A 15,255-nucleotide genomic window follows, 5' to 3' on the forward strand; every position below is an offset into this window, starting at 1 on the left:
TTTTTGAGGATTTTTATCTTTGGAACCAATTGATCTTTCATATTTCAAGCGTGGCCTAGACTCATTTGCCTGAACATGTTGTCCTACCAGGACATCAACTCGAACTTGAGCATTAGCAACTGGGATATTCGATTTAGTAATCCGTGGAAGATAGTAAATGCATCCGGCAGTTGATTTGCAATATTCTCCAAATAAATCATCTTTTGAACTTCTTGCTCACATTGATTTGTTCGAGTATCTAAATGAGATAGTGATAATGAATTCCAATCTATCTCATTTTCTAATTACTTATGATCTCCCCCTAATGTTAGATATGCTGATTCATCAAAATGACAATCAGCGAATCTTGTCGTAAATAAATCTCCAGTCATATTTTTCAAATATTTTATAATAGAAGGGGATTCATACCCAACATATATTCTCAACTTTCTTTGGGGACCCATCTTTGTGCGATGCGGTGCAGCAGTTAGGACATATACCGTACACCCAAATATTCTATTCAAATATTTTATAATAGAAGGAGATTCATACCCAACATATATTCTCAACTTTCTTTGGGGATCCATCTTTGTGCGATGCGGTGGAGCAATTGGCCCACATATATCACCCTGTATACGTTCAAGAAACGCAGGGGATTCAATCCCAACCTTAGTTACTGATGGTTTAATAATCATTTTCCTTGGGAACAAGCAACACAAGAGAATTTCTTAGATTGAAGAATTTTCTGATTCTTCAAAGTGTGTCCATGTGAATTTTCAATAATTCTGCGCATCATATTATAACCGGAATGACCCAACCGGTCATGCCAAATAATAAAATCATTAGAATCAATAAACCTTTTGTCAACAATATCAATATTTGTATGGTACAATCCAGAAAAAAGTGCAGGTAATTTTTCGTGCCCAATTTTCTTCTCCATATTTTTTGTAGTAATATAAAGGTATTCATTATTTCCGTCATTCGCAGTCTCAATATGATAGCAATTTTGGTGAATAACATTGAAACTGAACAAGTTTTTTAAGACTTACTACAATACAATGTATTATCAATTACCAATATCGTTCCTCCAGGTAGTAATAAGGCCGTTCTTCCAGAGCCTTCAATTAATTTTGTACTATCGGATATTGTATTGACACGGGCCTTTTTCATAATTAAATAACAGAAATATTTTTTTTAATATCGTATGAGTCATGACACTATCCAAAAGACACATATCTTCATTATTCATCTTAAATTCAATTGAAGACTGAGAAATTTATTTATCTTCATAAAATAAAAATACATTATAAGAAATAAAATAAATAAAAATATTGCTAGAAAAACATAAGTTCTTTTTTTTTTTTTTTAAATACATAAACGTAAAAATACGATAATTCAAAGTACATAAAAACGACAATATATTGAAAATCATATAATGAAATTAAACATCAGTTATAATCCTTAAAAAAACCTTCAACCTCCAAATGAGTAATATCATTGAGGTTATTAAAATCGTTATCCTTTAAAGCCAGATGTGCTTCAATATTATCATTATGCAAAGGCTTGCCTCAATATTATTTTCAAATGTCAAGTATGACTCTATCCGAGTATTAGAAGAAGAAGCACCACCTCTATTTGTCTTTCTTTTGAAAGAATTTTGATAAAATCTTACAAAATGATCAGGCGTCCGACATTCATTTTTTCAGTGGCTTTTCATGCCACAACAATGACAGTTACTTCTTGAAGGGCAACTTTGAGAACTGATATTGTTCTCGCTTTTATATTGACCACTACCATGACGATTATTATATCGTCTTCTTTCATTGCCACGTCCAAGCACATTATTGTGACCATAATTTTTATTTTTTATTAAAAAGGCATTATGTTGCTTAGCCACCAGAAGGCATGTGATCAATTCAGAGTATTTTTGAAAATCCTTTTCACGATATTGTTGTTGTAATATCAAATTAGAGGCATGAAAAGTAGTTAGTGTCTTTTCCAACATGTCCTTATCATTTATAGTTTCCCCATATAATTTTAATTGAGAAGTTATTCTAAATACAGCAGAATTATACTCAATTACAGTTTTAAAATCTTGAAACCGTAAGTGCATCCACTCATAACGAGCTCTTGGCAATACTGTTGCCCTGAGGTGGTCATACCTCCCTTTTAAGTCTTTCCACAATTCAAGTGAATCATTTACTGTCAAGTATTCAACTTTTAGGCTTTCATCTAGATGATGAAGAAGGAAAATCATAGTCGTTGCTTTATCCTGACTTGATGTTGTATTTCCTTCGATTATAGCATCACCAAGACCTACTCGATCAGCCCATCAACATTAAGTACCCATGAAAAATAATATTTGCCAGAAATATCAAGTGCCACAAACTCCAATTTTGACAAGTTTGACATGATGAAAATTAATTTAAAAATGACAAAGACAACTTAAAAATAATATTTCTTCAGTAGATATACCTGATATAGAAGTTAATTTTCTGAAAAAAATTAGAGTTTCGTGCTGATAACGTGTTATAAAATAAATTAACTTGACAAAATAAGAAGGAGGAAGTAAAAACAACAGAAAAAAAAAGAGAAAGCAATGTATGTACGTATGTATTTATGTCTTCTTTAAATTGAAGAAGAATGCTATATTTATAGCCATATAAGTAAGTGAAAGAAAATATTAATGGATAAGTTGTCACTAAAAAAAATAATAAAGGACTATTCACTAATACAAAATGGACAACCATTAATTTGATTGATAACAGTGTTCTAATTTATAGTTGAAGAAACATATAAAAAAAAGAAAAAGATTGGAAGATGTGTGAAATTAATACTTGTCTCACCCTCGTTTAATCCAACGGTAGGTACTTGTCATGTCATTCCATTTTAACAAGGTTTAATACGACAAATAAATTTCATATACATTAGTTATTTTTTTCTTAATAGAGTTTCTCTAATAGCCCAAGATTAAAATACTACCAACATTTAGAAAGTATTCATCTTTAAGAGTGTGTTTGATAGGATGAAAATTGTTTTTTCATTAAAAAAAATATCTTTCTAGATGTATTAAGATTTCGACTTGATTGCATCATATGAGAGACTTATTAGATAAAAATGTTGATAGAGAAGGGGAATTGGTTGGCAGATGTAAACAATAAATAAGTGATGAGATGAGATTCATAAATGTGGACATGTTCATTCTTCTCCACCAACCCACTCCCAACCCCCCCTACTCTTCCACCTTCAGAACCCCCACCGTCTTAATTTTCTTGGTAGGGGACAGACTAAATTTAGATGTGGATGGTCCTATTCATAAAAATAAAAAATGCAATGATACTTGGAGGTCTTTTGATAGGAAGTATTATGAAGTCCATGTATATATTATGTAGGGTATTGTTTAATATTATATTTGATAGATATTTTGGATGGATGTATAACACTCTACGTTATTAACTAATACCTTCTATTTGGTGATATTAGTAATACATAGGTTTAATATCATGGGATTAAGTTATGTAAAGATAAAAATATCTCCGCAAATCTTTTTAATTATTTTATATTTTATATTTGTACTAGTAAATTTATTTAAATAAATTAGCTTACAAATTTTATTATTTAGAGAGAGTTGTTTGTTGTTAAATAAATCAAATACAAATCAATATAATACAATATTTGAAATGTGAGTTGTTTAACATTTACTAATTGAAAAGGTAAATATATCACCACATGACATTGTGATTTTAATTGAATGTGTTATTTGTTGATATATATGTAATTTTTAAATTATTTATTTGAACAATTTATAAAATTGCATACATATTAAAACTACAACTTGCAATTTTATGTGTAAACGTAGATGATTTATTCGATTTTACAATCGTTTACCCTTTTTTTGATTTTAAAAGTAGATGGACTATCTTTTTTAAATTAAAAAATTGATGTTTTGTGAGTGATCAATTTATTAAGATGACAATTATTTACTCTCAAATAATTCAAGTGAGAAAATAGTAAACATGGCAACAAATTAATTGTTCCTTCTCCTAGCTAGTTAGAAGACCACAAAAAAAAATCTAATCCAAAATTTATCTATCTTGACTCAATTACATAAATAGAAGATCTCATAATAACTCAAGGGTATAATTGGAAAGAGGCTTTTTGTAGAGTTTTAATCCAAACACAAAATTAGATGGGAAGCAATGAACCGCAAACACTTGATAAAAAAAAATTCCTGCATTACTAATCCCTACGTTATTAATCTTTGTACCAAGCGACCCCTTAGGAGTCATTGGATCGCGGACTCCGTTATTCCATAATAATTATAATTTTGAAATTATAATTTTTTAAAATTCTGTGCCAAATCAAATTAAGTCTTTTTTTAAAACAATAAAAATAGCTTATAAGCTAAAAGCTAAAACTCATAAGTTGGTCATACCCAACTTTTAACTTTTAAATTGTTTTTATAAATTTTTGGCCTAAAATTTTTCATCCTTCTCAAACACCATAAAATAATAGAAAAAAAATCTTAAAAGTATTTAACCAAGCTTTTGTTCTACCATATACAAGAGACTACAACCACAACTCTTGGACGACAAGTGTGTTTGAGTTGTGTGCTTTTTGGAAAATATATGAATCCCATTAAGGATGCATAAAAATTGAATCCAAAAAAATATTATTGAGTTATTGCTATTGGGTTATTGAGTTAGCGGGTTTTTAATGATTTTATTAAAAGAATATCGAGTTAGCGATTATTAGTTTTTAGTATTGAGTAATTGGATAAATCGATTACTCATTAAGACGATGGTAACGTACTACTTTAACCTTCATAAATATTAAATATTAATAATAATTTAACATAATCAGACACTATATCAATACGCTACAGTCTTGACAATACTTCTACTTCACATTAGGCCGCTTTAGTCTTTACTCAAAACCTAAAGATTAAAGTAAGAACTAAGAATTGTTCAAAATTGTCTTGTTGGATTGCTTGGTTTTAGTTTTACTTCTAATTGTAACTTTTGCAAGTTCGTAAACGTCTGTAATTTGATTAACATCAGAAATTTCATATTATGTTTTGGTTGTAGCATGTCATTGTAGCATTCGTACTACATCTATTCTTATTGATGCAATTTCTCATTACTTTTCTTGTTTAAGTATATCAAAGCATTTACATGCTTACATCTGATTTGCTTGTTTCACTCATGTATCGCGTCAAATTGTTAGAGAAGTGAGAAGTCATATATTTATTTTATGAGCATTTTTTTATTGGATAAACCGAAAATCGAACTGTTAATAATCAAAAACTAATAAATCGAAAATCGATGAGAAATATATAATTGGTTTGTTATTGGTTTAGCGTATTTAAAACCCAAAAATCAAACCGATAATACATAAAATCGAATCGAACCGACCGATGCACACTCCTAGATCCCACTCTAGTAATCTCTCAATTTTAATTTATTTATCTTATTTTTTTTAATTTATTGTATATTTAAAAATTACGTCAAAAATATTATAAATAACAACTTACAATATTTGACTATATATTTTAAAATTAAATAAAAAGTATTATAAATTAAATCATATTAATTAACAACTTAAATTTTTTTTAAAATACATAGGAAAATTTGTTGACTCTCAAAATTATATTAATGACACATAATTAGAACGGAGGAGTAAAATATATAAGCTGACATGGTCCACGGGTTCCTATATCTGTTATGCAGTTAAAAGACTTTATTAAGTGCTTTGAGGGCTCAATTAGTTTGGATGATGGTTATTCATACGAATAACTTAGGATCGATCTCCTCAATATTTTCTGAGTTGAGATTATCGCTTAGAGCTTATTTACATATCCGATGTGATTTGCAGGCTACACAGTAGGAGGTTTAAAAAGAGAGAGACTTTACTGATTTCAGACTATGCAGAACGTTTACTCAATTACGTAAAAACTCGTCACGAGAACGCCAAAATAAACAAATAAATAATCTAAAGGCCAATTCGGTAACTTAACATCGTACCTTTATTGTATAAATATACCCCCAAATCCTGATCCAAGTACTCACAAATACAAAATTACAATCCCCTCCTCAGTTAGTCTCTGTTTTCAGAATTCAATTCTCTGTGAAATCGGAAAAATGTCTCAGCAAGTTATCGACAGCCACCGTGAAAATGCTGAAGTTTATACAGATCCAGTGGTGTGCAAGCAGAAATCACTTGAACTTCTGAAGGAAATCAACATGCCCAATGGTCTTCTCCCGCTTGAAGACATCGTAGAGGTGGGCCGCAACGCCGAAACAGGATTCGTGTGGCTGAAACAGAAGAAGGCCAAAGAGCACAAGTATAAGAAGATCGGGAAGCTCGTCTGGTACGACACTGAGGTGACGGCGTTCGTGGAGAATCACCGTATGAAGAAGCTCACCGGCGTGAAGAGCAAGGAGATCCTCATCTGGGTTACAATTTCTGATATTTCAATTTCCGATCCGGAGGGTAAGAAGATCAACTTTGGTACCCCTACTGGACTTTCTAGGTCTTTTCCGGTGTCTGCTTTTGAAGAGGAGGAAGAGGAGAAGAAGTGAAGTTGAAGGTTTCAGGGGTACTTTAAGGAATTAATAATGTGTCTTTCATTTTACTACTACTGTACTATTTAAATAATTAAATTAATGTCTTTTATCTATTGTATCCTATCTTATGAACCAAAGTTAAAAGTCAAAGTGGAACTATAGTTTATACTGGAGTATATTTTTCTCTTTTTATTTGGACCTTTTTAGCTGCATGCATAAAATCTACATCTCGATTCATTTTCATATAATTAAGAAATTTACAAAATATAAAATGTGGTGGATTTTGAACTGTAAGAATGTCAAAATGTTTTTAGTAGTTAAATATTTATAAGTAAAGCGGGCAAAAAGATATATCGAAGATAACTCTAAAGTTTTGTTTTAAAGTTGTTCACTATAATTCTAGGGCAAATGTTAATGTTTATTCACAAAGGGCATTAATTTATCATTTACATCAAATTAATGTAACTTGATGTAGTGAATATAAGTATCACTTAATCATATGATTATGTAATGTTATTGTATATTTATATCCATAGCATCATTCATTCATTGATTTGATATAGATATTGTTATGCGAATTTTCACTGAGATTTATAGTTGAAAGAGTAACCGCCTATTCTCTAGTTAGTTGAAGTTTATTCCGTCTCTTTTTGATTATAAAGGGGAAGGTATATATGCTTATGACCTACACAATCACAAGATTCTCATCCCAAACCACACAAAAAGGAAAAAAAAAATGATTACTCCTATAATAAGAAAACGCAGAAAGAGAGGGCAGATGCCATGAATTTGGAAAATCAAACAGCTGGAATTTAGTTCTGGTAAACAAATGAGGGCAGATAGCAATTAAGAGAAGAGGAAGGTAGGTGACCTAGAATTTAATTCAAGTAAAAGCACCTTTCGTCATATGAGTGTGTGTATAGGCACAGCTAAATGGCTGCCTAAACTACAACGTGTCCAAGGCATGAAAAGAAGGATTTAGTTCTAACTCAAATTACAACAAAGTTGCGGTCCAATGATAAATATATTTCTTAGTCTTAATTATTTTCAAGTTCAAACTTTATCTTTAAAATTGCATGTATAAGGGAAGTTTTTACTTGAAATTCAAATTTAATTGAATTCTAACGAAAATATTAGATATTTCGAATGAGAACCAAAAAGTAAAAAGATATTCCATATTAAATAGTTTAAGGATAAAATCGACTAATTCTCTCTTGTTTTGGAATAATCATCAAAAGGAAGAGCATTTTTGATCCATTTAGTTAGTTGAAGAATATTTTTGAGCTAAAATATAATGGCGAGAGCATTATTTACCCAAATATATAATGAAAGAGTAAATTTAACATATTTTGAATAATTTAAAAGTATTTTAAAGCCTTTTCTCAACAATAAATAATGTCTCTACGTAACATCATGAAGGATTTCTCAGGCAAATAGTTAATTTTTTTGTTGAATTATTAGTGGCCCTTTTCCCAACAATATATTCTTACCAATTTCTAATACTTCTATCGCAATTTCATACAAGGTAATTTATATCGATGTAATAAGTATTCACTGACAAGAATAAAGCGCCATAAATAATCAACTTGTTCTTTCCGAGTATAGTCTAATGAAGTCTTCCATCTTTGCTTCAAATCCTTCTACATATATATATTGACTTATGAAAGAAATTATCCATAGACCAAGAAAAAAAATCAAAAATATTTGTATTTCATGTATATATCTAAGAAAATTTTTTGAAAAATAGAAAGTATAAAATTAGATCAATATAGTTAGTCTTTTTTCCTTCTTTTCTTTTTTTATGAAAACCGAACCACGACAATGCTAATTAGGGGTGTTTGCATTGCAATCTGCTTTTGGTCCATTTTTTAAATCTAAGAAAAAAAAAAACCTTACATATCTATTAGAAAAGTGCATAAATTAATGGATTAACCTATATAGCCGCCTTTTTAATTGAATCATATCATCATATTTGTTATATGTCTGATACATTATTTTTTTAAAGAAAATAATAGATATAAAATGCAATTTTCTCTTAAAAGTATATTTTTGCATAATTTTTTTGGTTGATGGGACCATAAAATTGCACGCTTTTAACTTCAAAATGGACACTTTTCCCTTCCAAATGAGTTGTTCTTTAAATTTTTCGATGATCTTTTATTTTTATCCTAACGGTTGAATATATACTTAATTGGACATAAAATGTTTTAGATGTAATTTGTGAAACATTAAGTTAGGAAAATATAAACTTTATGTCCTACAAAGGGGCTATAAAACTGCAAATGACTCCAACGGGCACCGGGTAAAAAGCCCAACAAAAAAGAAGTAAAACAACAATGGCTTGCTAATCAAGTTTAAATAAAGAACAAGTGAAAGAAAACTTACAAAAAATTCAGTTCAAACAAAATCTCAACAAAGGGTTTCTGAATCTGTAACAAATTTCAACAAAGATGTTTCTTACTAGGTAAATTTTGTATTTGTTTGGGGCTTAATCTACACTTTATTTTTTCAATTAAATCAGAAATTGAATGATTTTGTTTTTTCTTTTATTTTGGAAATTGGGTTTGAAGAACTGAGTATGATAGAGGTGTTAACACCTTCTCCCCTGAAGGCCGATTGTTTCAAGTTGAATATGCTATTGAAGCTATCAAGGTAATTTTTATTTTATTTTTGTTTCGTGTGAACTTTTTTTTTGGGGGACTGAAAATAGCTGATGGATATTTTTTGGTTTTGTGATTTTCAAATTACGATTTTTTGAAGTTGGGTTCAACTGCAATTGGATTAAAGACTAAGGAAGGAGTCGTTCTTGCTGTGGAAAAGCGTATTACTTCACCACTTCTGGTTTGTAACACTAAAGATTATGTTCATGTTTTTGTATTGGACTCACAAATCACTGTGGTATCAGGTTATAGTTGGGTGGGAAGTTCAAGGTTTTAGCAATAGAACACCCATAAGAAATGCTTGTAGAGCTTCACCAAGTAAAGTGAATTATTGATTTGGTAGGGTACAGGATTGGGGGTCTTCTTGATGATGAATGATTGTTAATTGTTGAGAATCTTGTAATTTTGTGCAAGGAGTTCTTCCCCCTACACAACACAACTCAATTTGTACATATCTCTGCGTGAACTTTGTAGCTGCTCATTTTCATTTGAAATTTTCTTAATTGCCATCGACATTGAAACAATGGCGTTTTTCTAAATATAAATTGTACAAACATTTAATGGTCAGTTTTGAATATGGTTGGAGTTATGATTCATATGAATAACGTTGAGGTGTTATTCAACCACAATTTCCTCTAAGTCTATTAATGAAAGTTATAAGTTTACTGATGGGGAAAAAGAAACCCTTTTTTCCTCTCAAAAGGCAATGCCAAGTTGCAAACCCTATATGCCCGTATTATGAAGTCTCTCTTTCATTGTGTCACCATGTCACTGGTGCTGACCGTACTTGATTTTAGAAAAAATCATTTGTGTTAACTATAAATTGAGCTGTTTAGTGCTTAGTATGTCATTGGTAATACCTAGTAGATTTTAACAGTTAAACTTGGTGGTCTCTGTGGGGACATCCGATGAAGTTGGAATGAAACAGTTAAACTTGGTGGCAGAGATATTCAGGGAAGGCTACACGACTTCTAAATCGACAATTAGAAAGCTACAGACCAATTTCCTGTTTGTTGCTTCTTATCTCTTGTTTATTGCTTGCTTGGCTATGACTCAATTTTGTGCACTCAGTTGGTTCATTTAAAAATAAGAGAACGTGCTATTTCGCCTGATAACTTCAGTTTATTTTATGTATTGTTCATTCATGACACAGTTTTGATATTCTTATAGGAGCCAAGCAGTGTGGAGAAAATTATGGAAATTGATGAGCATATTGGTTGTGCAATGAGTGGATTGATAGCTGATGCACGAACTCTTGTGGAACATGCACGAGTTGAAACTCAGGTATATAGGACAACATTTTTTACCTTCAAGTATTTGTGTGATAGTGGTAAATTGCTGATTTTGTGTTGTTGTTTTGTCCTCCCTTCCCCTTTAAATAGAACCATAGATTCTCTTATGGTGAGCCCATGACTGTTGAGTCCACTACTCAAGCTCTCTGTGATTTGGCCTTGCGATTTGGTGAGGGTGATGAAGAATCTATGGTGAGATTCTTTTTACCTTAGTGTAGTACTTTTTGTTTCTCTCTGAACAGCTATCCTTCAGTTAAAAATTAGTGGTGCCTTTTTTGTAGAAAGCATCTGTTTCATTTCTCAATATTATCTTTTGCTGTTCCGTCTTTATCTTGATTAAAATTTGTTGGAACTAAACAAATAACCTTATATGAAGTGGAATTTGGATTCTTAAGCTAGTTATGGTTATTTCATCGAGTGAGTAAAATAAATATAAACCAGCAACTAGTTCATGTGACATAAGGTGAAAATAAATATAATTAGTCATAGTTCTTGTTCCCTTCTCTTTATGTCTCACTAAAGGACTTGTGCATGTATTTCAAGTGCTTTTGAACATTGCCTATGCTGACTTTACAATGAAAAGGTTACAGGTCACTATATTTATCCCCTCCCCCCTCAAAAAAAGAGATCATTGATCAACGTGAAGACTGTTGGACAGTGGTTATCTCTATATGTGTCTGTTCTTAATTTGTAGTTGTATTTCAAATGCTCTTGCATATGCCAGCTGGGTAGTGATAGAGGCTGGTTGTTGAGTCTGAGATCTTCCTAGGTGCTAGGACCTAGGATCATAATTCATCAGCTATATAAGTGCATGTGCTCTTCTCTTTACATTCTATATGCTAAGGAAAAATGATGCATGATACTAATGAACTTTGCTTGTAAAGAATTCATGAAGTAAAAGTGGTGAGTCTACATAGTGTAAGCTGGACAAAGATATGCTTAGCCTGTTTGGTTATCTTGGAAAAAAAAGGGGGGGGGGGGAGAAGGGAAGAGGGCAAAGGGTTGTTTATGATTTACTTAGTTAGTTAATTAAGTTGTTTATGGTAAAATTATAATATTATCATGTATGAATTAATCTGATTGGAATTACCTGGTTAATTATGGTCATATTCTGTGGTGCATTTTACTCCAATGACTTTCTTGTGCTGATCTAGTTTCTTTATTGACCTTTTTTATTTCATAACATATTCTAAAAAGTTGGATGTATGGAGGATATCAGTGGTGTTGAAAAAGTTTGTTAGCAGAAATAGACAATCTTCTGTAGTTTTTATAGTTGACTTACTCATCAACAGGAATAGAGTTTCCCTTATTGTAATGTTTTGAGTATTGTAAGGTCAGATCTCCTACCTTTATGCATTAATGGTCGATCTCGTTTGTTTTATGCAGTCCAGGCCTTTCGGTGTGTCTCTCCTCATTGCTGGTCATGATGAGAATGGTCCCAGCTTGTAAGTCTTTGCATCTCTTCTATGATAGTATTGGAAACTATGATATTTTGTTTTCGATATTTTCTTCTCTTGGTATTGAATCAACTATCAAGTCTGATAGAGCTGCCGGAATATCATCTTTCAGACACTTCTTCTTCACCCAAATTTGCTTTCGAATACTACTTTGACTTTGTCTAAGTTGGACCTATGCATATTGGATCTCGAGAAAACGATTCAAAATTTTTGACTAGCAATTCTATTGCATCTCAGATGCATTAATGCTATCTCATGGACAAACTCCTTTACACTTTTTTGACAAAGCTCCTTTTCACTTATTTGCCCGTGTTTTCTATAAATCTCATCAAGTCACTCTAATATACACGAATCATCTTAATATATTGAACATCACTTTTAAAATTTTAATTATATTTCCGATAGATATTGAGCTTTTTTAATGTAAAATGAATTCTATCTCAATTAGTTGAATAATATTTTCATGCTAATTGAATATTAAGCACTTAATATATTACTCCCTCTAGTCAATATTAAGTGAATTGTTGAGTATGACACACACCTTAAGAAAAATATATAAGGACATAAATCAAAGACTACTTTCCACTATTACCCTTTTAATTATTCTAAACTATTCTCCTAGAAAATATAAATTGGTTAATAACCTCATTAAAAGAAGGGTAAATAAGGAAATAAGTCCCAACAATTCTCTCGAATTTAAACAATTCACTTATTTTGAACTATGAAAAAAGTCTCAACAATTCACTTAATATGGACCGGAAGGAGTACTAGTTTTTCCTTGCTTCTGGGGTCCCTTCCCTCCATGTAGAAAAGCCCTTTACTTTGCACTAGTATTGTTTTTGTTTTTTGAGATTGGACAAGTATTCTTTTTGTAAGTTCAAATTATACGCTTTCCTTAAATAGAGTTAATTAAGAAGCATTGAGACTGCATCCCAGTGCTCAAATATCTGCTTTAAAGCAGATGCCCAACATAAATCCATCCAGGAAGCATCGTCCATTGTCACGATTTGATCCATGCCATTGTAAAGCTCTACTTAATAACCTATGGTTCTCTTTTCCCAACAGGAGAGGGGTAAATGGTCATTAATCGTTGCGTATTAGCCTGAGCTCAACAAGGATGATTGTGTATTAGCCTACCTGTCATGGTTGTCACATTTGGTGTCTTATGTATTAGGCACTGGCTCACTACAATCTACCTCTCCAAAATTACTACAATGTTGCTCTAATTTTATTGCCTAGCTTCCTTGTTTATAGTCTTTTGAGCCGAGGATCTACCGGAAACAGCTTCCTACCCCCACAAAGGTAGGGGTAAGGTCTGGATACATCCTATCCTCCTAGACCCGACTTGTGGGATTACACTGGGTATGTTGTTATTGTTGTTGTTGATTGAATGTTAAATACTGAAGAAGTCAAATGATCACATTCCTGAAAATGATGCTACCAATTGGCCATGTTAGATTGGGCTTTTTGTGGTATGAACTGCTAAAATTAGACTTCTGACTATATTTGTTTTTTCCCAAGAGTAGAACCGATTCAGAATTTCATAAACATACTGTTAACACTAAGTTTATTCAAGTACTGGGCTCCTCATTTTTTTCCTACCCTGATTGTGGGTATCAAGGGACAATTTCTAGATGCTAAATATCGGCCAATTTTGATGCGCAGGTACTATACTGATCCTTCTGGTACATTCTGGCAATGCAATGCTAAAGCTATTGGGTCAGGTTCTGAAGGTGCTGATAGCTCTTTGCAGGAGCAATATAACAAGGTATCTAAGTTTTCTTATTTTCTAGTGAAATTATGTCCTATACTTATAGTCATGATTTCGGTCCAGTCTGCAGCAGGCTGTAGGGAATGTTGCTAGTGGAAGATGTAATAATAGGTCCTCTTCTTTTTTTATTCACCATAATTTCAATTGATTGGATGTTTCAGTGCCAGAGAATTTCATAAGGTCCTCATATATTAAGTATCTTAGGGGAAGCCTGAGAAGTAGAGGAGGGTTCCCCCCCTTTTATTTTCCCCCTAAATAGCTCAGGTTCAAACATGATGTTCGACCTTATTAGTTCGAGTAGCTAGTTCGGTTGGTGATGCGCTCACCCACTTGTACGCTTCCAAACAAGCACACTATCCTTCGGACTTCTGAAAATTAATGTGTGAGGAACTGAGTATTCAAGAAATCTCGTGTCCTTTCATAACTATTGTCCAGTCTCAGCAGCTCGGGGTTGTTTGATGCTATCAACCGCCTTCAACCAGTGGCGGAGCCAGAATTTTTAGTTAAGGGGTTCAAAAGCTGAAAAATTAGACACGTGAACTAGCCAAAAGTAGATTTGACATCTACTGTATATACATAAAAAAAAGTTTCTTAACCATGTATAAATGGTATAAATTTTCTCTGTAAGATGGCTCCGCCCCTGCCTTTCAACCCCTAACACCACTCCCCTCTTCTCTTCCTCCAACAGAGGAGTAAATCAGACTTTCCACTCATAAATTTAATATTGTAGGTGGTAGGTGGCAGGTGGCTATTTCTGGGATAGCAATGCTGGAGTTTAGCTTTCATATGGTTCGTAAAGCTGATCTAAAGTCGATTTTTGACTTTTTTTTGCAGGACCTAACCCTTAAAGAGGCTGAAACCATAGCACTTTCCATTCTTAAGCAAGTGATGGAAGAGAAGGTAAGCCTCATGACACTTTTATTTTTCAGGATTTCGTTCTTTGTTTCTGAAAAAGCTCCCACTGTTTGATGCAGGTGACTCCCAATAATGTTGATATTGCAAGGGTTTCTCCAACTTACCATCTATATTCACCATCGGAGGTGGAAGAGGTTATCAGCCGTCTATAAGAAAGCGTGATCACGCTCGTTAATGATATTTTTCTTGTATGACAAATGCTTGCTTGCAGCCCTGGAGTTAATTGAATTGTATTTTCCCTTCTTCTGGAGCTGGGAATTGATTCAGACAAATGTTTTCTGTATGGTCATTACATTATTTGCTTCAAGGATTTAAGAATTTTTTGGTCCACATATCTCTTGCTGCTTTATGAGTTGGGATTTGTTTGTTTCTGGACAAGGTCATGTACATGCATGTTCTGAACATTATTAGTTTCTTTTTATGTTCCACTTCAATTTTTTTATTTTTTTCAATTTATAGAGTTAGTATGATTTTCATTACATGAGTGGTTCAAGTGTTCTGAAAACAAGAGGCAAGTATATATTTTTGTAGGATTATATTAATAGGGTTTCAAGTGTCTTGAAAATAAGGGTCAAGTATAATATTATGTAGGATTATACAAATAGGGGCTTAAAT

General features: G+C 32.2%; 2 protein-coding genes across 2 annotated transcripts; both read left to right on the forward strand.

Moving 5' to 3' along the window:
* Nucleotides 1-5,990: 5,990 nt before the first annotated feature.
* On the forward strand, nucleotides 5,991-6,718 carry LOC129874821 (uncharacterized). The gene has a single exon (XM_055950190.1). The coding sequence runs from the start codon at nucleotides 6,120-6,122 to the stop codon at nucleotides 6,558-6,560; it is 441 nt and encodes a 146-aa protein (XP_055806165.1). The 5' UTR covers nucleotides 5,991-6,119; the 3' UTR covers nucleotides 6,561-6,718.
* A 2,122-nt stretch (nucleotides 6,719-8,840) lies between these two features.
* On the forward strand, nucleotides 8,841-14,970 carry LOC129874466 (proteasome subunit alpha type-5). Its single transcript, XM_055949750.1, has 9 exons — nucleotides 8,841-9,009; nucleotides 9,116-9,197; nucleotides 9,306-9,386; nucleotides 10,376-10,489; nucleotides 10,588-10,689; nucleotides 11,884-11,942; nucleotides 13,620-13,722; nucleotides 14,560-14,625; nucleotides 14,700-14,970. The coding sequence occupies exons 1-9, from the start codon at nucleotides 8,996-8,998 to the stop codon at nucleotides 14,790-14,792; spliced, it is 714 nt and encodes a 237-aa protein (XP_055805725.1). The 5' UTR covers nucleotides 8,841-8,995; the 3' UTR covers nucleotides 14,793-14,970.
* Nucleotides 14,971-15,255: the final 285 nt, after the last annotated feature.

The sequence above is a fragment of the Solanum dulcamara genome, chromosome 11 (assembly GCF_947179165.1).
Source record: "Solanum dulcamara chromosome 11, daSolDulc1.2, whole genome shotgun sequence".
In the NCBI taxonomy this organism is placed as follows: domain Eukaryota; kingdom Viridiplantae; phylum Streptophyta; class Magnoliopsida; order Solanales; family Solanaceae; genus Solanum; species Solanum dulcamara.